The 26,684-nt window shown below is 36.2% G+C and overlaps 1 protein-coding gene across 1 annotated transcript in view; it reads right to left on the reverse strand.

The window, feature by feature from the left end:
- LAMA1 (laminin, alpha 1) overlaps positions 1-26,684 on the reverse strand; it is a gene marked incomplete at both ends in the record, with an annotated part of 64,925 nt that overhangs the window by 5,799 nt on the left and 32,442 nt on the right. Inside the window, 24 exons of the mRNA XM_009582157.1 lie at positions 1-62; positions 695-839; positions 2,024-2,174; positions 3,152-3,276; positions 3,877-4,027; positions 4,270-4,403; positions 5,231-5,374; positions 7,139-7,293; positions 7,609-7,791; positions 9,678-9,794; positions 11,055-11,148; positions 12,358-12,496; positions 13,655-13,818; positions 13,907-14,023; positions 14,263-14,473; positions 16,799-16,961; positions 17,127-17,238; positions 18,215-18,313; positions 21,158-21,300; positions 22,271-22,464; positions 22,727-22,813; positions 23,720-23,841; positions 25,558-25,695; positions 25,831-25,951. The exon at positions 1-62 is cut by the window's left edge and continues 107 nt beyond it. Coding sequence (XP_009580452.1) covers positions 1-62; positions 695-839; positions 2,024-2,174; positions 3,152-3,276; positions 3,877-4,027; positions 4,270-4,403; positions 5,231-5,374; positions 7,139-7,293; positions 7,609-7,791; positions 9,678-9,794; positions 11,055-11,148; positions 12,358-12,496; positions 13,655-13,818; positions 13,907-14,023; positions 14,263-14,473; positions 16,799-16,961; positions 17,127-17,238; positions 18,215-18,313; positions 21,158-21,300; positions 22,271-22,464; positions 22,727-22,813; positions 23,720-23,841; positions 25,558-25,695; positions 25,831-25,951 — 3,271 coding nt within the window. The remainder of the gene's footprint in view (positions 63-694; positions 840-2,023; positions 2,175-3,151; positions 3,277-3,876; positions 4,028-4,269; positions 4,404-5,230; positions 5,375-7,138; positions 7,294-7,608; positions 7,792-9,677; positions 9,795-11,054; positions 11,149-12,357; positions 12,497-13,654; positions 13,819-13,906; positions 14,024-14,262; positions 14,474-16,798; positions 16,962-17,126; positions 17,239-18,214; positions 18,314-21,157; positions 21,301-22,270; positions 22,465-22,726; positions 22,814-23,719; positions 23,842-25,557; positions 25,696-25,830; positions 25,952-26,684) is intronic.

Below are 26,684 nucleotides of genomic sequence, written 5' to 3' on the forward strand. Positions count from 1 at the left end.
AGATTCTCCTTGCTTGGTTTCTTTATAATTAAGGTTATATGCATCCATGACTGCCAAAATTCCTGCAAAGAAAAGAGAGTAAAGATCTGGAGAAGGACACAAAGACACATTCTTCCATTTTGGCAATCTTGTCTCCAATAAAGGAAAATGTATTCATTGACTCAAACATGTATGGACAATCTTATTATTTTTAGAATGAGTAATTTATTGTACTTCCAGCTATTCTGTTAATCTCATTCATTCTTCTCCAACAAAACCGAATCTGGGGAAGTCTACAGGAAAATATATATATGTTATAGTTATTAATACGTATTATTTGTAATACTAATAATATAGTGTTACATTACTTGCCAAACTTAGACCCCAAATACTGTTGTACTAGGTACTATTAAAACGCAGAACAGAAAACATGATCCCTGATATACAGACTTGGAAGAAGATCTTTTGCTCTTTAAAGACCATCGATATGCTTTTGTCTGGCAGCTTCTGCACTACCTGCTCTTTATAAGATGTGCCAAACCAAGCACAAGATTCACACTGCTCTCCTTCTAAAAGCAAAGTAACATAGGTGTGGTTGCTAAAGAAACTGCATTGGAAGTGACCAGATTTGGTTGCAGTGATGTTCCCTGTGGCTATCTTAGACATTTGTATTTGTAAATGTGCAGACACGTGTTTTCTTCAGTCTGTAGCCTACCTTGTTTCTTGTTCCGACTGAATGAAATTTTGTACCATGTTCCATTGTTGTAACAATTTTCTGTTGTAAGAGCAAGAGGTCCTGAACCTAGATCAACAGTCAGCCTCACTTTGCCATCAACAAGCTCAAGGGACAAGAAATCTCTCTGGGGGGGAAAAAAAAAAAAAAAAAAAAACCCCCCAAAAAAAAAAAAAAAAAAAAACAACAAACACCACCAAAAAAAAACACAAAAAAACAAACAAATGACAGATTAAATTCCTGGAAATATTATCTTCCAAAAGGATGTATCCTTGGCAGGTTTGGGCTACTATGTGAAAAAGGTTTGGTAAGTTTTGTACCTAGACTATTTTTTAGGCCCAAGACACTTATCTTTGCTATGTTTAGGAAAATTAAGTTACATGTACCTCACAAGGATGTAATTTTGTTTTGTTTTGTTGTTATTCTTACTTAAATGTATCATCAGGCTCGATTACTCAGCAGAGGAAGGTTTAAATAACAAATGTCACAATTTGCTTTTTTTTGGATGAAGTTGGGAGTAATTTGATTTGACTGTTAGCATAACACTACAATATTCTTCCTGCAAGAAACAAAGGGCTTCTTCACACAGTAAAAAAGACTTTCTGAATTGTATTAAAACTGCCCCCTCTGCACTGTAAAACTTAAGTCAGATATCATTGTGCAATGTATCCAGGCAGTGAGTACATAACAAAGCAAATGAATAATGCAGTGACTCTGAAACAATTTGTATCTAAACAAAGCTTTATCCTCCTTCAGGAAAAGAAAACCACTAGCTAAGTATGCGGTACACTGCATATGAAAATGAAGGTCTGGAGATGGGTCTAGGTTATAGTGCTGTTGCAGGGAGTTTTATTCAATTTATTTCAGTTTACTGAATTCCCATCTTACGGATTTAATTCAATATGCCTATTCAATATTATATTGTCCTTCTGCAAGCTCAGTTCCAAAAGATTTTACATTCTGCAAAGGTTCTTCCAACTGAACAAAACTAGTTTTTTGTCCCTACTGTTTCTTTTTCTTGCCTTCAGTTAAATAATCATTAATTTTAGTCTAGAAATAAAATAAATTATGCAGAATTCTTTGCATTGCTTATTCATTGCTTATTCATATGAATATTTGCTCTAAAGAGTTATCTCTAGGGTTCCTGTCCTTACTCCTTTGGCTTATGATGTCAATCGCAGGTGATAATCTATACAAACATAACTTGTTTTAATAAATGTAAGCTGAAAAATAACAAAAAAGAAAGCAAGAAACCATTAAGTGACCTAAACATAGTTTTTGACAGCGTAAGAATCTGATCCATTTTCTTACAGTGCCATTTGAAGCAAGATACAGAAGAAGCCCATTAGGTGAAAAGGTACTGAAAAATATTATTATCTGAGTCACTGTTGAGCGGAGTGCCTTCTCCACAACTGAGTATCCACTGCCATCAAAATGGAATGAAGTGTCCTCATCCTGTGGGCTACGGAAGTAGAAAAAACAGTTAAAAATGTTAACTGAAGATTTGTGGTTTTCCAGTCATTTTTATATAAAATATAAGAAAAGTTAGATCAGTTAGTGCAGCTCCCAGGCAGTATGATTAGAAAGTGTGGAAAGAGGCTTGAATCTTGATATTATGAATAACTGAAGGATTCCAGCCAAAGGCCACTTTCATTACAGGATCTCACAATACATGATGTAGCCGTGGGGAAGGATGTATACAAGATAAAAAATGTTCTTCTCTAATGTATGGAAAAAACCCAATGATTTCTTAAGGGAAAAAATGATTGTTACAACATACACCCTCTTACTCAAAACATGTCATGCCTTTATCAAAATGCTTTGCATAATTGCACTTACAATAAATGTTCTATTAGCCCCTTTCCCTGCAATATACTACTTGTAAAAAATATTTCATACAATCAAGCAGCACCCTCTGCTGTTTCTACATGAAACATTCTGCAAAAGGGAATATGGTCAAGCATATTTCTTTTCAATTCCTTAAATATAGAATTAGTACAGTCTGCAATCCCCTTTCACAATGATTACAAGAATGGTAGCAAGCTCAGTGGCTACAGTTTTGCTATAGATTTTTTTTTTAATAAGAGTGCTTTACCCTGTTTCTCATCCTAGGAAAGACTAAACTTGTCTTGCTGGAAATTACTGGGAAGCAAACATTCCAAAATAGTTTGGTTCACTGGCAGTCCCTACTTTCAATGCACAAAATAGACCACAGCAATAGAACTCCTCTGAAAAAGTGATTAATAAGTGACAAAATTCCATACAATGAAATTATTTGACACCACTGGCACATTCAGATCAGTGTGTTCAGAACTGTAAGTTAATGATCAATGAAACACTGCATGTCTGAGTTCATTATTTTTAGCGAGTACAGAAATAGATATTACAGATGTAAATTACTCTAAATCTGTTACAAAAAAAGAGACTGAGACAAAATACCTTCCGAAACAGCCATTGCACTTGCCCTCTCTTTCCATGTAGTTCCAAAGACCGATAGATTTGCCATTCAGGGATGCCTCTCCCATGCACCCTTTAAAATGGGTCACCTTAACAGCAGGCGATTTCTATAAGACAAGAAATAATTCATGAATACAATTAATGTTAAGTACTCTGAAAATTATGCAGCCAAATTTTTGCTTGGTTGTTTTCCTTGAACTCTAACTTTATTAGATATAAATCATAACAAAAGAACAACATGCTTTAGCATAACTATTAACAATTATCATTTAAATCATAATAGATTAGTTTTGCAGCAAGTAAAAAAGTAAAATAACAATGTCCTTGACCTACTTACATGCCTCACAGCATGAATAACAATGGCAAACTAAAAGGAAGGAAGGTAGAAGGAAAGAAAGAAGAAAAGGAAACAAAGAAGGAAACAAAGAAAAAAAAGGATGGAAGAAGGAAACAAAAAACAAATTCATTGTGTAATGTCTACGCATCATGCATGCACACACAGCCTGCCCTGGTTAACACTTTATGCAAAAATTTCCAGGGAAAATTAACTTCAGGATACTAGAACATCCCTATAGCATTTTTGCTTTGTGTTCAGAGTACCTGCCATTTCTTGGTGAAGTAACCAATACATGCAATGATTTCTAAGTCAAAAGTATATCTCAAACATGATAAAAACATTTTACAGAATGCTGATCTCAGAATTTAACCTTGATTTGCCCTCCAAGTCCTCCGAAAAACATTAGGGTTGATTTGTTAACATCCAGTATGCTGGCTGTCCCTGGAGAGGTTGCAGATTTAGATGAAGGCTTCTGACTGGAGTTCATTTCCTCTATGCTGAGTGTACCTGTTTTTCCAAACCTGCCAAGTACAAATACTAATAAATAGTTTTAGAAATAACCAGGCTTAATCAACACATACTATTGGCTTCTTTTTTTAAGGACAAGAAAAATCTTGTCACTAGAAAACTCAGAAGATGGTTTGTGTTGTTTATGCCAAGTTCACTCACTAGCTGGACATTTCTACAGTACAGTCATCTCATTAAAAAAATAATAATAATCAATTTTCCTATCCAACATTTATGCCATTCTCATTTAAATTACCTGGTTGCATGTATTCTGTGCCATTTGTTGTTGTCAATTTGAAAATCGGGATATTCCACTCTTGTTGATCCAGAGCCCAAATCCCAAAGAAGAGCTACCTTACCACGTCGCATCTCCACCGCAAGGAAGTCTGTCTGAAAAAAAGCAGGGCTTATTCTAATACATGGCATCGAAAATGTAGTTTCTGTTTTGTGTATTTCAACATGTAACATTGAGGAAGTCTTTCCAGATTCATGTCCCTACATCCCATATTACAGGAGTTGACTTTTAGCAAAATCAGGCCCAGTAAATTTTTCCTCATTTTTACTTTTAATGAGACCAAAAATCTCAGCTTATATACAAGTAGGTGAATGTTTTCTTTATAGATATATAAAAACATGTGATGTACACACACGTAGACATACAGAAATATGCACTTCTGAGTGTATGTGAAGTGACCTACCAGTCTGTGAAAAAGTACTGTCACATGGTACTGTGCCACAAGGAGCTAGCAGCTGTGCATTTATTAGGATTACAGAGGGAAGGAAGAGGAGGGCTATGTGACAGTGAGCCATCATGCTCCTTTTCAAGTGGGTGAATGCACCATGCTCATGAGGGCCACATTCAAGTACTTCCTCTGTGATACCAGGCAAATCGCTTGATATACTCCAGCATGCTATGTGAAAGCATCACACAGAGTATTACACTCCATGAGGTTAATGCACAGCATGGGAAAAGGAAGGGGGAGTTTAATGACATGAACAAAAGGCAATGCTAAGGAATCAGGTGCTTTTATTCTTTACCTTTGAGGATCTCTGGAATCATCTAAGGCACAAAAATATTTCCACCCCTAGTAACATATTTGTCTGCAAGAGGCCTCACCTGGATATTTAGTTTGAAATCAAGTACAAAAAAACATATACATGGTCACTTAAAACATTTGACTACCATCACGTTCAGTAAATGTATGCCAGAAACTTACCTTTCCATTGCTACCCAGGTAGAAAAGGAGGTTATCTGATTCAGCAGTTTTCACATTGAGTGTTAAGGTGTTGTAATTCGTAGATGAAATTTGGGGTTGGTAAGCACGAATGCAATCTCTGTCTGCTGATACTGCGACTTTAATCTGGGGAAAGGAGGAAATGGAATCTATACAAGTCTCAGTGCACACAGCACATATTTCTGAAATATGTAGTTAGCTTCCGACCAACAAAGGCAAGCCATTTGCTGAGATACTTTCACGCAATCTAAGTATTGCTACTTGGGTTAGATCTTAGCAATCTCCTAGGTATCACTTGACAAAGAGATGCACAAATAGAAAAGAATGAAATCTGTCATAATTCACTCATTTAATTAGGAGATTTGAAGCCAGTAAATTAAACTATTCAAATACCTCAGAAAATAACAATAAAACTTGGATCAGAAACCCATATATCAGTAAAAGCCATTGTAATAACATCAGAAAATAAAGATACAGAAATTAAAAACCTTTCTTAAAAAAAAAAAAAGGAAACATACTTTCTAGTCTATGTTGAGAGAAAAATTTTTTTTTTCTAAAATTTAAAAGGCAGACAGTCTCCAATAATTCTGGTTATTTCAAAGTTTTACAACACAGTTTACATGATTATTCAAAAAAACCATTTGTGAATATATTACACATTAAACTTTTTAAAGATTGAGTAGAGAAATTCATATTCCTGTTGTCATACCACTAACTCCTTTGAACACTGTCTACTATACTGAATAGGACATCGATTCAAGCTAAATGCAGCCAAACTCCAAGGAGCTTGGTAGTGTAATGACAGAAAACCCATTTCAACAACAGAAAATCCTTAACTTCATCAACTTCATTGAATATGCCTGTAACAACTAAATACATAAAGCATACATGTGCATACACATATGGACACAGATATATAGTGTTTCTCTCCTCTAGTAAAAGTTTACAAAACAACAGAACAAACTCTCAAACTTGGAGAAGGGGATTTTGCTAATACTTCTTTTCACCCTGCCAGGAACCTCTGTGGTTTATGACACTTCAGAAAATACTACTCCCTCTTTTCTGCAGTGGATTCATTAAGCTTCAGTAGACTGTGACAGAGAAGCAATAACCATATAATTAAGGAGATCTGCAGAAAGAACTGAAAACCTTTTATTTTTTAAAACAAAACCTCCCTAAGCCTTACAATAACATACCCATACTAAAGCCAAAGGCATACCAAAAATTACTGAGTGCCAAGTCATTTTCATATTCCCCTCACAGTTTAATAAGGTCCATAATACAGTTGATTCACTTTTGTTGTCTTTAAGGGGGGTGCAGAGATTTAAAAATGAGTATATTATTTGTCTTAAAGTATTCTGGATGCACAGCAGCTTCTTGCAAAGATGAACATATGGACATGGCAGGGCATAGATGGCAAATTTATTGATAGAATCAACACTCTTGTTAAAAAATTTGTAATGACACTTGATGTTATATGGAGGCACTCCACATCAATCTCTAAATAAGCTTAGAAATTAACATCTTGTCCTAAAAAGAATGGCAGCACCATCCCCTCACTTGTCTCTTTCTCACCAAATTACCTCTCTGATTGCTTTCTGACATATTGTATTTCATTATTTTTATAGGAAACAAAAGGGAATAGTAAATAAATTACTGCCTTGCTGTTCTGACAAACTCACAAATGCAATAAGAAACTTGAAGCTAAAACTATAAAACATACCAACAGCCCTTCCAGTATGCTTTTAGCATCAGTCAATGGTCTTGGACTTCAGTGAGACCCCGGAACAACCAGGTACTGTGACAGTAAATTTTAGGCTCTTTATCTCAAAGGACTTCCCTGCTAAAAGTGAAAGTGAAGCCAGTTAAGTCTGGGATGATGGAACTTACAGATGCTGCCTGCTTGCGGGCCTGGCTGATGAGCTCTTTAATTTCAGACAGGTTTCTGTTCAGGTTCTCCTCTAGCATTTTCAAAGGTTTCAGCCTATCCAATAAAAGACTTGCTTGTGCTTCGACTTCTTTAACTTGTTTTCCAGCTGTGATTGCTGCCAAAACATAAACAAAATGTTGAGGCAGGTTGAAAGAGAAACGTACTGTTCATTGCTAAAATACTTAGCCAAGGTGGCCTGTTTTTGATCATTTTGTTTTCAGCAATTTTAAATACCAGTAAGGAATATGCATTCTTAAGGGTATCCCATGTGACTCCTCTAGAGGTCTTTTAAAAAGTTAGCACATTTTTATTGAATTAGGAAGAAACTTTCAGTCCATCAGACTCATATTTAATGCCTATTAAAATTGAATATTAGTACTGCTTCTGCAAGCAGTGACATTTCTAAAGAGCAATGAAGCAGCAAACTTACCAGCTTTTGATGAATCAGTTATAAGTTCACTAGTTTTCCTCAATGTGTCATTAACTCGGGACAATGTAGAAGACGTATTCAGCAGCTTTTGACTGAAATCCCCAAACTGACTTAAACCCACCACAGCACCAGTGTTTGCAGACACAGCCAGCTCTTTCACCTCAAGCATGTATTTCCTTGTATCTGAAACACAGTTCCCAGGTTAAAAAAAATTCACAGGTTTCATACATACTTGGGAGTAATAAATGCCTGGCTTCATGACAACACAGTTACATAGTCAAAACACTAGAAATGCTGTCGGTTATGTTCCTTTCATAGTAAGAGTTATATTTTTGTTTGTATTCTTCAGTCTGTGAGGGAAGCTCCAAACCAAGACCTTCTGTGATCTAACTTTGCTTAACTGTTGAATGCATCATGGCTTACAGAGTGGGAAGTTTGCCTTCTGTGAAACTGGAGTGCCAGGAGGCTCCTCTTGCCCAGTTATTAAGTTGGAAAATGGCCACAGCTATGGCCCTGAAAAAAAACATGGTAAATGTTCCCAAGATGATGATACAGATATGGATATAGCTATAGATATAGTTACGTTTGTTCATACACACACACAGAGAGGTATATAACAATAAAATATATTACACACATATATAAATAACAGAATTTACAGCAATTTGAATTAAGGCTTGTCAGTTTAGATTTTCAAGTCTTTTGATCAGAAGACTTGATTAATCCAAGTTTTGAATTCTAGGAAAAATGTTTTATTTTTCATGACCAGCTCTGAATACAATACAGACACAGGATGCAGTGATGGGGAACTTGATTCAGCCTATCCCAACAGGAACATTATATGAATACATCAGGCCCAGTATTTAAGTTCCCTGACTACTGGCACCCAGAGTCATTAGCCTGAGACTTATGTTTTGAATCCTACAGAAAGCTGGTGAGGCAGAAGGTCTATTACACCCTTTGCTTTGAGCTATGATCACTTATATAGTGAGTGCACCACTCCCAATCTCAGCCTGCCGCTTACATCCCCTGTGCCCGTAATAGTGGGAAGATGCTACAGCTGGCACAAAAGGCCTGATTTAGGTCTGCAGGGATCCTTCTTCAGCACCAGTACCCTATACAGAGGGCAACACCAGCATGAATCTCTGCCCAGATTAAAAAAAAAAGAAAAAACTTCAAGAAATGTAACAACAAAACTGAAATCAAACAATGTTAAGCTGTGAGTTAAGGAGGACAGTCCTATGATTTTAATAATGCCTTAATTTTCAATGTGCAGCTTTATGTTAGCATCCTACAATTAATATCCAGTAACTTTATCATTAATATCACCCGTAAGAGCCTGAGTTGTAAAATGGGTATTTTAAAGCTTTGGATTTAGCATTCTAATCTGGACATACAGTACAACCCAACAACCCAGGCAGGAGGTCTTTATGAGTGTTTTTCTACCTTAAAAAAAACATTATTAAGGTTGGCAAAGTATTTCACACCCTCTTATTCACAACTTCAAAGACATTTTCTCTATTAGTTTCCATGAACTCTAGGTCTTGCCTTTATCCAAAATAATGATTTTTTTTTTAAAAAGGGAATTCTTTTGTTTTGGAAAAGCACAGAAAGAACATTTTAGTCGGTTAAATGAAGTCAGCATTGACAACAAGAAAACATTTAGACACAGATGATAAAATTCACAGCGCAGTATAAACAATTTTGAAACAAGCTATCAAAAGAAAGCAAAACCTCACAGTTCCATATAAGTTTCTCTCCATGTGGGATTAAATATTCTAGGACTTCACTCTCTTCTCATATCAGTGTAATTATATTGTTTTCAGAGCCTCGCCTGATTTACAGCAGTGTGAAATGGGAATCAGACTACAGTCCTTATGTGATAACCCAGTTATGTTTCATGGGTTTACTAAAAAAAATGGAAGATATTCCTTGTAAGGGAGGAGGCTAAATGAGTCTCCAGTATAGTTTATTGCTAGGTCTCTGCAATCAGACAATGAACAGGATTTTATTACAACTGTACTAGACAGTTCTGTAATAAGGAGAATGTCAATATAAATTTCACTTACCATTAGGCAATGCTCTTAGTGTCAACAGGGAATCATTAAGCTGGCTTACAATTTTATTAGTACTTTCCTGAATCATTTCTACCTTTTTGTTCAACCCATTCAATCCAAATAAAAGGCCTGTTAGAAGAAATAACTGTGATTTTTCCATGCATAAACAAATACCACACAACGCACACAAACCCTGTGTATAGGGATAACAAGCATTCACGTATTTAACCAATGGAACTTTTCTGGTTTTTTCAACAGAAAGAGCATTTTACAAACAGGACTGCAAAATGAATGCACAGAAGCGCACAGATAAGCTCCTGTGGGCACTGTTCCATTCAAAGTTACCCTTTTTGTCCACTTCCATCAGACTGAATTGGTAGAAACATAAAAGGCTATAAACTAAAATGATTCCATGATTGTGAACTTTTATAATTTTTATAATGTTCTTCACTTTTTGTAATATCTGACAGGAGCCAAAGAAACGTTTTTCTTTTATTTATTTGTGATCTGTTTGCAGAATCTTCTCACTAGAAATAAAAATACGTAGAACAGAAGGAACAAAAAAGGTATGTATTCTGTCCACCTGAATTACATAAAATGTATACATATTTGTAAAGCCATTGATATTAAAAGCAAAGACCATTTTACAGTTACAGTTTATCTCTGTGAAACATTCACTGTCTGTCCAATTTTATCCAAAACTTCCCTTAGGGACAGCCTCTGCTCCTACACAAAGTCTGTGTTCAAAATGCTTTTGAACTTCCATGGTGCAGACTTCAATGCCTTGCTCGTATCTTCGGAGTAATAAAAAAACAAAAGGATTTTGGAATTTATAGAGCGACTCTGAGCCAAAAGGCATTTTTGTACAGACAAAAATAATTCAGTTTGTTACTGTATTTCAGCTGTGTAGAAGGAACAAGTAAAAGCGATTATGATTTAAATATACCATCCTACATACTTTTGTAATCCATGACTCACTAGATAAAACTGGAATAATGGATTTCTTCAAGAATTATTTGTTTTATGTCTACTGCACAATCCCTAATGATTTAATTCATAACATTTGGAAAAACAGCCATTTAAAGAAATTATTGCTTGGAGGTAAATGAGGTATAGTGAAGGCCAATTTTTAAAATGTTTACAGAGAAAAATTATATTCTTACCCAAAAAACTGAAATACTACGTGACTCTAGAATACATTATCTTAATTGTATGAAAATATGTATATAGTCACATATAGTCATATGTAGTATTTTAGCTTAGCTTATGTTCGTTTAAAAACAAACAAACAAAAACACACAAAAAACCCACATTAAAAAAAAACCCAAACCACAAAACAGGATATACAAAAAGAAACAGAAGCAGAAATGTGAACTCTAAAGAACTGACCATCACTTTTTTTCTTCAGATTTTTAGCTTCATTCTGAAATTTGGAGCTAAGCAGTAGAGTTTCTTTTCCAAGACGACTGAGAGATTCCTCTGGCTGAAAAACACAGACATCAGTTGCCACATATGAAAAACAGAAATTCAACTGAAAACATTTAAGTATCTGCAGATGTCTACTTCAAGTTACTGAATATTCTCATTATTTATGAGATATTCTATTTATTACTTTATTAAGCATCAATTAAAAAAAATACAAGTTGCAATCATTTGTCCAAGAACGTGACATTGAATCTCTTTGTGAGTTAATAAAAAAAGACGACTGTGAAACAAAGCCTACCAAATTCTAGTTTGAACACTGCTACTGATTCAGTGTTGCCTTTTGGAACGTCAGTAATTCTAGTTCCAGGCCTAAGTCAAAATTCCCAGCATTGAGCACTTTAAAGTGAGATATCTCAAAATCCCAGTCTTTAAAAGTGCTCTTTTAACCCATTTCTCCAACTGGAAAATCTGGAAAAGTACCTTGAAGGATTCATGCTGTACAAAGCTTTAATAAGACAGAGTGTTACAAAATAACATACAAGCTCACAAAACAATGCTAACTATTTTGATCACTATCATATAAATGCATTGTCACATATTTGTTTCTCCAGGCATAATGTGCATGACACTTATAAAATATAGTCCATTCCTTCCCTGGGTTTACAATCAGGAAAAGCAGAAAGAGATAAAAGGGGGGAAATAGAATAATATGAAAGTAATAAGGTCAGACTGGTAACTGGTCAGGTCTTTTTAATCTACTGTTTCAATAACAACCTGATAATCTTGCAAGGCAGAGGGATGGCAGATAAGACACAAACATATATTTTGTTATAAAATGTCCTTGACTAAGCGAAATAGTTGTGGCTGGGAATACCTAGATAGAAATGGAAGAGGGACAGGTCAAATAAGTAGATGGTTGAATAATTCCAAAGATGGAAGGGAGCACCAGAGGTTTGGGAACTTAAGTTCTACAGGAATGCATGTCAGATGACTGATATAAACACTCACTAAAAAAACAAACAAACAAAAATAGTGAAATGGTACTGTGGCAGAGAGAAAAGCAAGGTAAACAGAACATGAAATCTGGTACCATTACCGCCTTGGAGTACAAATTCAGGATACAGTATATGCTAGTTGGCACGACAGGCTGCCATACATGCCTCCATCAAGAAGACTCAAATTTCAGCAAGTGCAGAAACAATTAGAACAAATATTCCAAAGTGAGAAAGGGAAAGACGTTAATTAAAATACTAATATTGATACTTACTAAATCCAATGGGCCATTTACAACTCTAGATGCATCATCTGCCAAACTCTCTGTTCTTTCAATCACACTTTTAACACTGGAGTGGGTGTAGACAGCAGCAGTTGTGTTCAGAGTGACATTTCTTACTTTAGAGAGGCCACTAAATAGAGAATTAACAAGTAATTCTGTTTTCATGAGAGTATCTTAATCAAGCACTAAGTTCTATGTCTTCAGTTACAACATGCACATCTTTCTAGAATACATGATGCACTCTGAAAAAATGAGCACACCTTGCCCTATGTTGCATAAGGGGCTTTATATTCATTATTTTGAACTGAAAAAATCAGTTCAAAGAAGGTTTTAATCTTTTTTTTTTGTTTTATTCCTTGTTGTTCTGTTTTGTTCCTTTTCCTCTTTTTCTTTTTCTATTTTTTTTGTTTTTCAATTTATAAAGCCGCTTAGTCGCTTAGAACAAACAAATCACATCGCCTAAACAACAGAACAGAAACAGGTTCCTCAAAAGCAAAGTAGAGAAATCAGAATCTAGGAGGAAATTATAAGCATCTGAAAGCCATTCTGTATTAAATTTTGCTTTATTGAATTTATCCGGCTGCAGTGAAGTCAGCAAAGTTGCTCAGTGTTACTCAGAGCAAAATTTGCTGTTTTCAAACTTAAAATACATGTAAATTTTCAAATCTGGTATGATTTAACTTTTAACACATATCTACTGACTTTAAAAGACAAACCAGCAAGAATCCTAGAAGGATTCCTGGGATAGAAGATTAATTTCCATTGAATTAACTGGAATGACTTCCCAACTTTCAAATTGTAAGAGTGCATTTGAGTGGATTTGAGATTGCAACTCACTCATTTCTGCAAGGTGCTTTGAAAGCAACAATAATGGAGGCATAGTAGGAATAGCTTCTTGATGAAATTCAGAGATATATTGTCAAGAAGTATTCATACACAGACCAGAAGCTTTTCAAGCCATACCACGGTATACTCATTGAGCATTCAGTAACTCACTAGTTACTGTGTAAGTCAGCCACATGAAATGTGAGACTAATCAACCTCATCCATATCATTTAATAAAGTCACACTGCATTAAAAGTAAAAAGCACTTGAAATGAAATGGGGAATAAAAATTGATCATAGAATCATAGAATGGTTTGGGTTGGAAGGGACTTTAAAGATCATCTAGTCCAACTCCCCTGCCACGGGCAGGGAATTCCTTTAGTGGATTAAGCTACTACCTATTTAAATTAAATCTGACACTACTGTAAATTTCTCTCGATTTCATACTTCTTGAGTTTATCACCTCTCTAGTGCATCTGCAAGTCTTTGGAACTGGGTGGCATGGTCCTCGGCTCTGTATACCAGGTCAAGCACTCCTCTCACAGACATCTGCATCACCAGCTCATCCACGTGGTGTCGCAGTTTGGTGCTCCATAGGCCTAACCCATCCTGGTGGACTTCCAGGTTCTGCACAACAAAATGGTTTCCTCTTTTTTTTTCAATAGCAAAATACACCTGGTAGTGTCGAAGAGGATGTTAAAACTTAAGAACTTACGGATGTAGAGTTCTTTACATCTTGGGCAAGAGCAGCAGCAGCATTCACTAGGACCTTCCCTTCTTTAATGAGCATGGTCGAGACTTCTTCACCTTCCTTTATATTTAGCTTTTTGTCCTATAGCATAAATCAAGTGTGTTATAGTAGTTTGTAAAGTCAGCTAGTGCAGATGAGTTCACATAACACAATCATTTTTTGGTTTTCAAAAAGGGGTCTGGTTTCCTTTGAGTTTTTAAGGTATCACATATATTAACATGTTCAAACATGTACAATTTTATTAAAGTCTAAAAAGCAGCTTTTAACACAATTTCATATTTGATATTTCTTATGCAACCACACTGATTGTCCAGTCTTACATTCAACTCTGCCAGGTTGCTAGAGATAAGAGGAAACAAGCGACTGGTCTCATTGATGTTTGTGAGCGCCTCATTCACCAGGTCCTGGGCATCTTGCAGTCTGCTGTTGTGCTTTGATAAGAGCTGGCTTGCATCGTTTTTTAGTTCAGCAAGCTCCTGCTGGGGTTTAAGATATTCTTTCTGAACGTGGATCAACAAATTTTCTGCAGCTCTGACAAAGAGAGGAATCAGAAAATAAATAAAAGGTGAAGGAGAAACTTAGGCATGGATTTCTTGAGGAGAAAATGGGGTCATGTGAAATTAATTTAAATGCGTCTTCTTACAAAAGTCTGCAATTTTTTTCTATAATAGCATACACACACGGTAGCTTAGTCACTTGTCTTACCACACAAAAAGATGACTGCCTGGGGGACAGGGCAGTAACACAGTTCATAAACTTTGTATGTGGTGCCTAGAGGGGAAAGGGGTTAGTATAAATCACTTTTGCTTGGACTTAATTTGGGACATCCCCCACAACAAAATCTCTAAGAAACATTCTTCTGGGACTGCTTTATAACTTAATTGTAGTGATTCATATTTCAAATGTAGGATCAAAACATCAATTATGAGGACTGACACTGGAAAGAAACTAGTAACCAGAACTGAAAGATATATACCCAGGAGTCCTGAAAAGTTTAAATAACAAATAAAAATAAATAGCCTCATAAAAATGAACACTGAAATGAGCAATCGCTGCACTTATATTTTTTAATCAGTAACAGACATTATCTGGGAAATACAAAATCCCCCCAAATTTGTCAGTTGTTAATTGCTTCAGCTGTTCTATTGGGGAATATTTGCATCTCCATTTGAACACTTTCCAGTATTGAACTGAAAATTATCCTGAAAGTCTGTTCCTTTATTTCTCTTTATTTCAGCACATACGCTGCACACTGCAACTCCTGTAATGATACTTTTACATAAAAGTTTGTTTCTTTTAATCTGATTTCAAATCATATAGATCTTTAGCCAAAGCAAAAGAAACCTAGTTTATACACAGCAAAACACATTCCATCTTCCTTATTGAACAGCAGATACGCATTTGCATGTATTTCCTAAAACTAATAATTCACGGTCCTTACAGTCAGAAGCCATAGCCTTAAAAAAGTTACAAGAATTAAAGTGTTTTAACAAGACAGTAACGGCTTCTATTTCAGTGTAGAGTAAAAAGGTTATGTTTCAAATTGTTTGGGAACTTTGCCTTACGTGGCAAATGTGCGAAGACATTAGTTACAAATGTTGCTTAACAGTATGTCATCACAAGTTCAGTCCACTGTGAATGATGTGGTAACTTCTGCTCCCTTAAAAAATGGACTGGCAAGCTGATTATTTAAATCAGTTTTGAATTTACAGTTGCATTGCATGATAAATTCTGCAGAGCAAACAATCTTATAGATCTTATTAACTCTCTTCTTCGATCTGTCAAAGGACACTTATCAGAGAACTTTCAGAAATTTCAACAGAGCCTATAATTGAAAAAGTTAATTTACAAATGCCTTGTATAACTGCTCAAAAGCTGACGTTGAAAGTCAGAACATTCTGTTACTATGCAAAAGGACATTTTGAGACATTTTTGTAAGTGCAAAAAAACCTATTTGAAGTTCCTAATAAATATAAGAATAAATGGTACATTTCTAGTCCGTTTTCACGTCCATTTAGCTTCTATACAATTTAAGATTCAGCACAAGAACAAGCACAGGAGTCTGTTTGAACAGAATCAGATATGCTACCGACACAAACATTCTATCCTGCCTAATCCAAAGCACTTAATAAAGAAAAGTCAAATTTTCAGAAATATTCCACTCTGGTCTAAATCTTTGCCCCTTGAAGCCAATGTTAACATTCTTACAGCTTTTGGTGGGCTAGAGCAATACTTAGTATTTCTGAAGCTGGAACAAAAATTTTGCGGACTGTTGGAACAGTCTATGTTTTGTACTGCCAAGTCTGGCAATAAGCACTAATAATGAATATAAAAGCCATTTTAAAATAGCCTTTAACTGGGGACAAATCAAGACAATGGAATACAATCCTAAACAGTGGCTCAGAATGCTGAAACAAATGTCTTGGTTCCATTTGCAAATCTATGTCATACATATTCCAGTGACAATAAATCGTCATGTCCGTCAGCAGACCTGACATGACCTGGGCTTGCAATTGATTGAGACAGTTCTGTATCTCCTAGCCAAAAGCAACAAGGAAATGTGTATTAGGGCCAGATCTGAAACAAACTGAAACCAGTGAGTCTTTTCACTTATTGCAAGGGCATTTTGTATCACATCCAAATGAACAGGCTTTGGCTATATTAGCATCATGTGGGATGCCCAAATATCTTCAGATCATGTAACTCCAAATTCAGAGTTCATATAGCTCTACCTGGGCTAGTTATCATCACACGGCCTCTTATTATGGCACAATGTTTCTCCAGATATCTCTCCAAAAAGCAGTATTGCATAGTATAGACATATGCGAAATAAAGTTTTCAGTAGAACAGGCTTACTTTAAGACACTGGTAGCATTATGGTGCTGTTGAACAAAATCTTTCTTGCGCAATGCATCCAAAAGGGCAGAAATATCATCCTGCAGGCTCTGAGATGTAGCATTTGACAGAGGGAGATCCAGGCCCAGTGTTTCATTTAGTGACATAGCAACTTCAGCAAGCACTAAGTAGAAGAATAAACAATTTAGTCATACCATTAAAAAAAGAATATATGTGAACACCCTGTGCAAATTGCAGCACTTTCCATGTAAATAGTTCTTTAAGAGTTGCGAAGGAAATACCCTTCTAAATTCTGTAAAGAAGTGGAAATATCTTAAAAGCAGGATACCTTTGATGGTTGTATGTACTGTGTCAATAAATCCAGTCAGTTCTTGACTTTTATTGCTGGTTTCCTGAGTCATTTTGTTAAGCTTCCAAGCTTTTTTCAAAAATCTAGATGACTAGAATAAAATCAGAGATAATCTTTGACTGTTCTAAAACACTGAATAATTAATTTCATTTGTCTATGGTTTTTACACTTTTTTCCCCAATATTGAGAATATTTTGTGAGAGGAAACAATGTTTTTTGATAAGGTAGACCTAGCTGATTCGTAAATCTCTGATGTTTCCATGCTTGCAGATGCCTTAATTATATTGAAAGTTCCAGCCTCTGATATCAGTGAAGAATTGTGTTATCAATTATTTTCATAACCAATAAGATCATAATTACCAAAGTTATTTCTTTAACAAAGCAAACATTACTTATTTTTTTAGCTACAACTAACGTATCTTAAGAAAATCACTCTTCTAGATACATCACTATTAGCAATAACAATACCGTTAGTGCAAGCACCTAGTTAGATTATGTATACACGGTCAGAAAGTTATAGGTACATATGGTCAGCAAATGAGATCTAATGGCTGAAGTACTATTGTCAATTTTCTACTTACAATTTCTCTTGTGTTAAAACTGAATAAAGAATACAAATGTTGTCTACTTTTCATGTGGATTTGCAACAGATTTATTTCTGCTGAGATCATTTTAAACACAATACTATAGGTATCAAAGACTTTTTGGTGAATATTCAGCTATGACATAATTTTGAGTAAGCTCCACATGTTAAAACCAGTGAGAAGAAAGTATCTCCCTTTCTCCAGTTTTAGGGCCTTAAATGATCACAGTACAAAAAGTTTCTGAACTTTAACAGAAACCATGTAAATCTCCCGTACAATATCATAAAACACTGTAGTTTGCAGAAGAATTACACAGACCAATTAACTCCCCTCCTGAGAAAGACTACAGAATGGACTGAATTCCTTCACTGAATTCTTAGATTTAAAATAATTTCTAAACAGCTCTTTGGTGTTTATGTACCATGCTATGAAATATCAAAGGATATCTCCAGAAAGACTAAGAAGAAAGAAGTCAGCACCTACCTCTTCATGCAACTGATCAATTCCTCCTGATAAACTCAGAAGACTTTCTTTTGCTGTAGCTAATGAGTAAGTTGGATCTTCTCTAGGAACTATAGAGCCCTATAAAAAACAAGAAGAAACAGCACACTGTAATTTAAAGACTTTGTTGGGTGTCCAGAAAAATTCTGGGAAGAAAATAACTATGCACACTATTTAGATTATTTATATGTTTTAAATGACTGATTTGTAAAGCACATAAGATGACGTAAAGTAATAACATAGATGCAGTTCATGCAACAAAGTGTGTCATTTCTTTAAATAAGGAAACAAGCATCCAGCCATGTCTTACTTTCAATCCAGTAATAAGAAGAAAGCATAATTTCTGCTTTCCTGATTCTCAATTTCACCACAGTCTGAGCTGCCCAAATAAGCTACTTTGAGAAGTTCCAAGGCCCTTCAAATTAAATGCTTCCATCCAGTCTCACAGCTGCTACTGTTTTAGCAGTCAAAACAGCTGCATCTAGGGTGTATCTGTGAGGATGATCCTGGAGAGCTCTGTTTCCATGTCAAAACCCAGTGCACGGCACTCAGGAGTTCAGGATTTTGGTCCACCAGACATGGTAAGGTAACACAAACAGCCCTGTGGATCCTCTCACCAATAAGAGAGGATAATAGGCTGTATTTGGGTTCAAGGTCACCTCAAAACTACCCTATATGGCAATAAATAGGCCATTGTACCCAAGCGTATCATATTTGATACAGTCAAGGCCTGCAACAGAATACCACTTCTCTAAAGATGCAAAGAAACTTAAGGCATTTCTTATAAAGAGAGCAAGTTTGGGAAAGGTTATTTTTAGATTTCAGATGTTTCAGAGCCAACCATTGTAAATACCATCATAAGTATCATCTTGCCCAACCTTTTAAAGAATACACAGGATTATCCAACAGCCTTGAGTCAAATGGAAATTTCAAAGTCTTTTCCTCAGCATGAGGAAAGAACAAGCGAAAGAGAAACAGAAGCTGAAGCTCTTGAGCCTCCTGGGATAAAGCACAACAAGGTTTCTTTAAAAGCCCAGTTCAAAAACCCAGAATGGGACAGTAAGTATGTCTAGGTATATCAGGAGTAAAGCAGGAGGCTTTAACTAGAAAAACAGAACTACTAAAGTCCTCAGATGGACTGGAGATGCAGAAGCAATGAGGAGTAGACGGTCTGATGTGATAACTTTCTCATTGAAAAACCCACACCTGATGCATAGAAAAGAGGAAATACTCAAGTTCCTGAGCGATCAGCACAAGGCAAAGACACAATACAGTACAGGGGACAGCCCTTCAGGGAAGATCTGTAATTCACATAAATAAATATAGGGATTTTCTGGCTTCCAGCTACAGTTATTTTGGTACAAGGCAAAAGGGAAAGTAATCTTTGATTAGCCAGAAAGAGGGGAATACCTGCTTCCAAACAGAAAAATTACGAGACTACCAACTTACCCTCAAGATTAAGTTGTTTAAAGAACATTGTGGCTTTACATGAACAGAAATGACATCATAGTCACAAGAGGTTTTAGCATATCACTTTTAGCATCCCACTTCCAAGAGAGTGACAGCCAGCTTTCATTTGATTTTAATATAAAAAAATGTACGCACTACTAAAGGAGAAACTTAAACTGCTTTTATTTTTACATAAGATTTGACTTTGTTTTATAATTAAAGTGCTAAATAAAAGCTACATATTGAATGTTTATAGTCCCAGAAGATGGTGCTCCTATACAAACACAAAACAATTACAGAAAGCAAGTCAATTGTATCCTTAAAGTATTACAGTTATTCAGTACCTTTATGCCTTATGACATAAAGGGATGCATAACCGAAGCTTTGTAACTAAAAGGTTAGCAAAAAAACCTAAATGATAAGACTACCTCTGCTGAAGCATAAATATGTAATTTAATCAAGTTTGCCTTCAGATATTGTAATTATTAACATTTTGAAGTACATTGATTGAAATTCAGTCTGCCTTACATCTTAAATAGAAGAAATTTTAATTCGAACTCTTAATTTGCCGAATTCAGCAGCACAAGAAGGCTCACATTATTTTGATTTTGTTGTGATATGGTGGAATACAAAGAAGATAGCTTTGTTTCTGTCTTACAGCTTGTTTTGCCTGACTTATTGCTGCGCAGACTCTTATCAATAAATGTGCATTTTAGCGGTCATGAAATAGGGAGGATTCTGTTTATCTCTGCCTTTGTGCAGAGACCACATGAACTTAATCCTCAGCAACAATAAATGACCTTCTAGAACCACAAAATGTGGTATTTCATGCTTTAAGGGGGAGAGGAGCTGGAAAGAAAGTTTGCCACAAGCAGCCTGAAAGTATCCAACACTGAAACATTCTACCTGGCTTTTGTCCCGAGATGGAGGACAGAGTAAGGCACTTGGACTGCCACACAACCAAAAGGAAAGCAAACCACTGCATCCCAGGCACCCTGGCTAATGGAGAAGCAGCCTACCACTCTAGGGGAGGACTCTAGAGGAACAGCCTCGAGATCTATGCCTTGGCAGCTCTTTAGCAAAGGGACCAAAAAGGGAAAAGACCTGGCCTGATGTTTCTATTTCATTGCTGAAAATTATTCCCCTTGCTTTCAGTAGGTCTGTGCCAGTCTTAGGGATGCACATAATCCAGGTGAAGCATATGTATATAGCACATTCAATAATCACAGTGCTGATTGAAAAATATATTCATCCATTTACTTAAATGCTAGTATAACAAATGAAAAGAAAGTAATACAGCTAAATAACTTAAGCTATATTTCTATACTAAACATAACAGTCTTAATCTGGTATCACTTACACACATTCAAGCCACAAACTTCAGGAGGGCTTCTGTTGAATTACTGGCACACGGGAGTGGCTGCAAGTTTTGATTTAAAGGTGTGACTATTTCCACTATCTGTGCGTTCATTTTACCTTCAGATGTTTTGCTGCATTCTCCAACTCTGACAGTATCCCATAGGGCACACGGGCAACACCAGTAAGGTTCATTGAAAATATGGCCTTGTTGAGATTATCCAAACTGTTTAACAAAACTCCTGTGCAGTTGTCATCACAAGCTAAATAAACCATTTTAAGAGGAGGAAGCAATATTAGTATTAAAAAGAAGCCACCAAATACTGAAATTTATTTTTATTTACACAGTATGTGCCTTCACCTTTTGAGTTGAGAGTGATTAAGTATAATAATTTCAAGTATAGAGGTTTGTAGTATTGCCCTCCCCTTCCTGCCCCCAGAGTGGACCTATTCCAAACATACTCTCCTTAGGTTAGCACACATTCAAGCCTTATTGATCCTGCTGGCTATTGAGCTGCTTGCAGTATTATAAGGTTATTGAGCCTATTTAGCTATATTGCTATAAATTCAGGGTGATGCCACCGACACTCAAACAGGATAGGAAGACAGGAATTTCAAGCCTATAGTGGTGTAATTCCATTTATTCCTTGAGGGGTTTTTTCACTTATACAAAGCAAAACCTGAGTCCTAAATCCCAATTAATTGTAAAAGCAGATTACTGTACTTGCTGTGTCTTTCTGCTATCCACCCTCTCATAAGGAATTACATGACTAATTATTAGTGGAATATGACTAATTATTGGTGGAGAATGCCTACATACGTGGGATAACTCCAAAAGTATTATTACAGCAACCTCACATCCAAAGGGTCAATGAACAGGAATTCAATATTTTCAAATAAATAAAGGTATGCTACAGACAGCAAAAAAGTATTAAACTTGTCCGTAACACTAAATAAGCCATTTTAAGGATTAATTGCTTGTCTGATGTTATGATCTCTACTGTAGTTTCCTCTGTGTTCACAGAATGGTTGAGGCGGGAAGGGACGTCTGGAGATTATCTAGTCCAACCCCCACTGTTTTACAGAGATATTAAGTTGTTAAGATTTCTTCCCTTTCATAGAAAGAATAGGGCCTGACATCATAAAAACATTCAAGGAACAACCATGTGCACATAAATATCACCGGAACTGACCAAAGCCCATTGGGAAAGTAAACAATTTAAAAACACCTACAAACACACTCATCTTCCACAAGAAGATGTCTCGGTTCACACTCCTCACAGAGCCGTCCTGTCACACCTTGCTTACAGAGGCACTGGCCAGTTGCATGATCACATTTAACATGAACAGATCCGCTTGGACTGCACTGACACGGATGGCAGCTGCCACCGGGAAGCTGAGGGTCACCATAATAGCCAAGGGAGCACCTACACAGGGAGGAATGGGACACTGAACATGAGCAGATACTCATCATGAAATTAGATGTTATATTTAACTTTGAGAATCACTGATAGGTTTTTAATTAACAGCTTCTTAACAGTAACTAACAAATCACTTTAAGTCCTTGAGCACTCATTCATATATCTATTTATGAACACTGAATAATCTATTCTGAGTACAAATATGGCTCATATTAATCAAACTGGCCTTGGGAGTTGGGGCTAAATGGGGACATTATATGTAACTCACCTTTCACAGTACTGTCCTTCATATCCTGGGAGACAAGCATCACAGTGGTAATCCTGAACACCTTTCAGGACACAAGTGGGACTAAAACTGGAGGAAGGATAAACAAATACCTGCTAGCACATAAATGGAAGACCATACAAAGACAGAGAACACCTTCAGCCACAGGTTAAATATTTTAAGCAACAGCATCCTCTGCTCAATCTGATGCAGTGCTCTAGAATTTTTACTTTAAATTTTTATTTCTTAAAAAGTTTTCTTTCCCAATGCAACTCCATTACTGTATAACATGCTAAAGCACCTTATGGCCTTCCTTTTAAAAGATAAGACAATGACAAATGGATGCTGCATGATATGGCTATAGTATATTTCTAACTGAGACTTGCACGAGAACATCAGAGTTGCTAGACTCTTATTCTGATTCAATTATTCAAAAGCAAATAACAAATATGCTCTTGAAGCTTCTGGAGAAAAAACAGCCTGCACATCATTTTGATCTTCAAAATATGAAGTCAACTGTTCCTCTACCAAACAAACAGATTTATAAATTTCAAACAAAAGAGTACTCATTCTTACCCTAGGACTGATCTCATGAAAAGTTCCTGCATTGACTGGAGATGGCTGAACCTTTGTAACTGCAAAAGCATTGTTTTTCGAACGAAGAAAGAAACCCACATTTGAAACTGAAACATGTCAGAGCAACTTACTACATTATCTATAAAACATTCTATGTGGCTGATCTACTCTTAGAGAAAAAATTGACTTATCCATCAGTTAATCTTTTTATTTTAAAACCTCATGGAATTACCGCTAGCTGTGAACAACTCAGAATGTAAGCTCCACTTACTAAAATAGGTTTCAAACGTCTAAAAATTAAGGACATGTAATGATAACTAACTCCTGTTGTCATAGCGTGGGGGGAGTAGGAGGTGGGACATACAGCACAAGAAATCCGGAATGCTAAAACGTACATCGGATTTAATAAGTTCTGGTTACCTAACAGGGTTGGCTCTGGGACAGGCACAAAGAGAGCAGTCGTTGACAGATCCAATTACTTTCCCATAGTAGCCTGGGGCACAAGCACTGCAGTAATCACCAACTGTGTTATCTCTGCAGTTCTGATACACAAAAAGGAATTCAGACAGTTTAAAACCACAACAAACAACAAGAGGAACTTTATCTTCCCCCCAATCAATAAATGTATACAGTTTCCAACAACTATCTCTAAATGTCATTACCCCTTGGTCAGCATTCTCTGAGTGGAGGAACCTTTTATGCAAAAATAAGCAGAATGCCAGCATATTTTCTCTTATGTGAATGCCCCCTCAGATAGGCTGACCTAATTTCTGTTCTAAATTTCCATTGAGTTTTATATATTTCTGCTTCTATTAATCCAAATCAAGCCAGGAAATCACAGTAGAAAGCAAAAATCCTCAAAAAAGAAGAAACAACTGACGGAAAAATTAAACAGGATACCTGGATAAAAAATATAAGTTTCAATATTTCAGCAAATGTGTTTGAATGCTATAAACCAAGGACCACCCACAGTTAGGATTCACAGACTCTACATTTAATTTGTCAACAGTACTGATCAACAGCCATTAATATTAAAACACTAAATAGGTATTATAAACATAATTTAACTGACTAGTCCCCTAAGTAAATAAAATTCAGTTTCTCTTTTTTTTTTTTCCTTTTTTTCTTTTCTCCTTTTTTTTGATTCATATTCTTGCGAGTGCTTATATTTCAGAGGTTAGCTGAAGACAGTAAGCAGTAGCAATGCAGCCTGCTATTGTATGGGAGCAGAAGTCAGAGGTGAAAACCATCTCTTTTGCCTACACTACTCAGCCAGAAATGTCTAAGTAGTCATCTTAACACGTAGGTGACTTGCCACCCCTGCAACGACAAGAGAGGAAGATTGACTAGCATTCCCTAGTGTGAAAGACCTATGTTCTGGCCTTGTAGAAATGAGAACCGTAGTTCTCACTCATGAGATACATACTTTAGGACAAACCTGGAAGCAAAAGAATGGTTTACAAAAGCCTGAAGGACTAAAGAAACTCACTTTAAAAACTGACTTCAAGAATGAATTCAGCAGAAGTTGACTTTGAACTAACCAACTCACCACTGGAAAAACAAAGCAACTGAAAAAACTTTAGGAAAGAATGTTGAGCCATACCAGAGAACAGACTAAATGAGACTTATTTGGTTAGCTGAGAATTTGCTGTCCACAGGCCTGTCAAGCCCACAAGAGAGAGGCAATGTGTTAGTCAGATCTGGCCCCTCTTTGCAACCTTTGGGATAAAATGAGAGAAGTGAGCAAATTAACTTTGCTGAGGCATATCCTTATACCACTTTAGTCTCTGGGAGTTAAAAAGCCTCACTTAAAGCTGCCCAGAGGATTCTCTTCCTGAGAGACAAAGAATTTGACTTTGACCTAGTCTGTGGTATGGTATGGCTTACTGCTTCCTTTACTACTTCTTTTTTGTGTGACTAAGCAGACATTGGCCAGACCAAGGACAGAAGCCCAAAAAATCTCACAGAAAAACAGATAAACTGAACTCACACATGAGTTATTTTTAAAGTAAAATTAAAAAAAAAAAAAAAAGAAAAAAAAAGATTTTGAAGATGTTAGTGCCCAAAAAGCCTGATCATTTTACTGAATGGTCCCTAAGGGAAATACTACTCAAATTTTCCATTTTTCAGAGTTGGGCGGGAAATTATACTTTATCCAAATAGCACAGCCATATACTTCTCCTAGAAACTCTTTCCATAGGTTACTGCCACTGTATGCTCAGGTGAAAGCAACAGAAAAATGTATAAATTGTACATACCAAGCACCTTCCAGTTTCAGGATCACAAGTTTCACTGTGGTTGTTGCACTGACATGGCACACAAGCTGCTATCAGAGTGTGAGGCTCTTTTACACCAAGTTCTGTATGCTTTCCCCTGTAGTATCCTGGAGCGCAGCTCTATTTGTAAGGGAAGTAAAACAAAAAAAACCAATCATGGCTACCAACAGTTACAAACAATTTTAAAAGCCGTTTAAGTAACTTTTTTTATCATCTCACTATTAGACACACAAAAAGGATTCAAGGATTCTATACCTGACAGGACAATCCAGCATAACCAGCAGGACATCTACATTGCTCTACAAGATGAGCTCTAGCTCTGCCTAGATGCATTTCTTCAAACTTCACCGCAATTTCCATTGAGATATTTGCAATTCTACAAGATATATGCAGAAGAGAGTGTGAACATCTAGAGAAGTCCTAGCATCAAAACTGAAATCCAAACATTTTTATGCTTCAAGGTCAGGGCTACCATACATAATCTCCCATGATCCCCTTTCCCCATGCAAATATCTCAATAAAATCTGAGGAGTCTTTACATATTTATGGAATTTCAGGGCCTACAACAAACAAATCAGAAGTACTTCAAAGTAATATAGGCTGATTCGCACTGTTCTGCAAAACTTGACAAACCCACCAGCAAGAGTATGTATGTCTGCCTCAGAAACACTAGACAGAAATACATCCATTTTGTCCCACAGATTTTTGGACAGAGCTAACAAAAAGATAATTCAGGGCCACTGAATCAAAAATAGTCCCAAATCCCGGAGGTGGAACCACACTTCTTCACAGCTGTGAAGAGGTACAGATATTGGGTTTTCATTGGATGCATCTCTGCTTGTCTTGTTAGTTTCCAAACTGACAGATGCAATGACCATATCCCATCTCCTCCCTCTGATTAGTAACCTAGTTCTGTTCAAAATGGCAGTAAAATGTTACCATTCTGAGGTGGAAATATTTTACTACCACTGCCCAGAGTGCATAAAGCTACAGGAGAGATTTGTACTCAGATTGGTACAAACCCAAGAACTCAGGGGACCATGTATTTCAATTGAAAAAACAAAAATTTCAATACCCATAAAAATAAGATGGGAAAGAAATAATTTAGA

This window comes from Fulmarus glacialis, unplaced genomic scaffold, assembly GCF_000690835.1.
Source record: "Fulmarus glacialis isolate BGI_N327 unplaced genomic scaffold, ASM69083v1 scaffold35757, whole genome shotgun sequence".
Lineage (NCBI taxonomy): Eukaryota > Metazoa > Chordata > Aves > Procellariiformes > Procellariidae > Fulmarus > Fulmarus glacialis.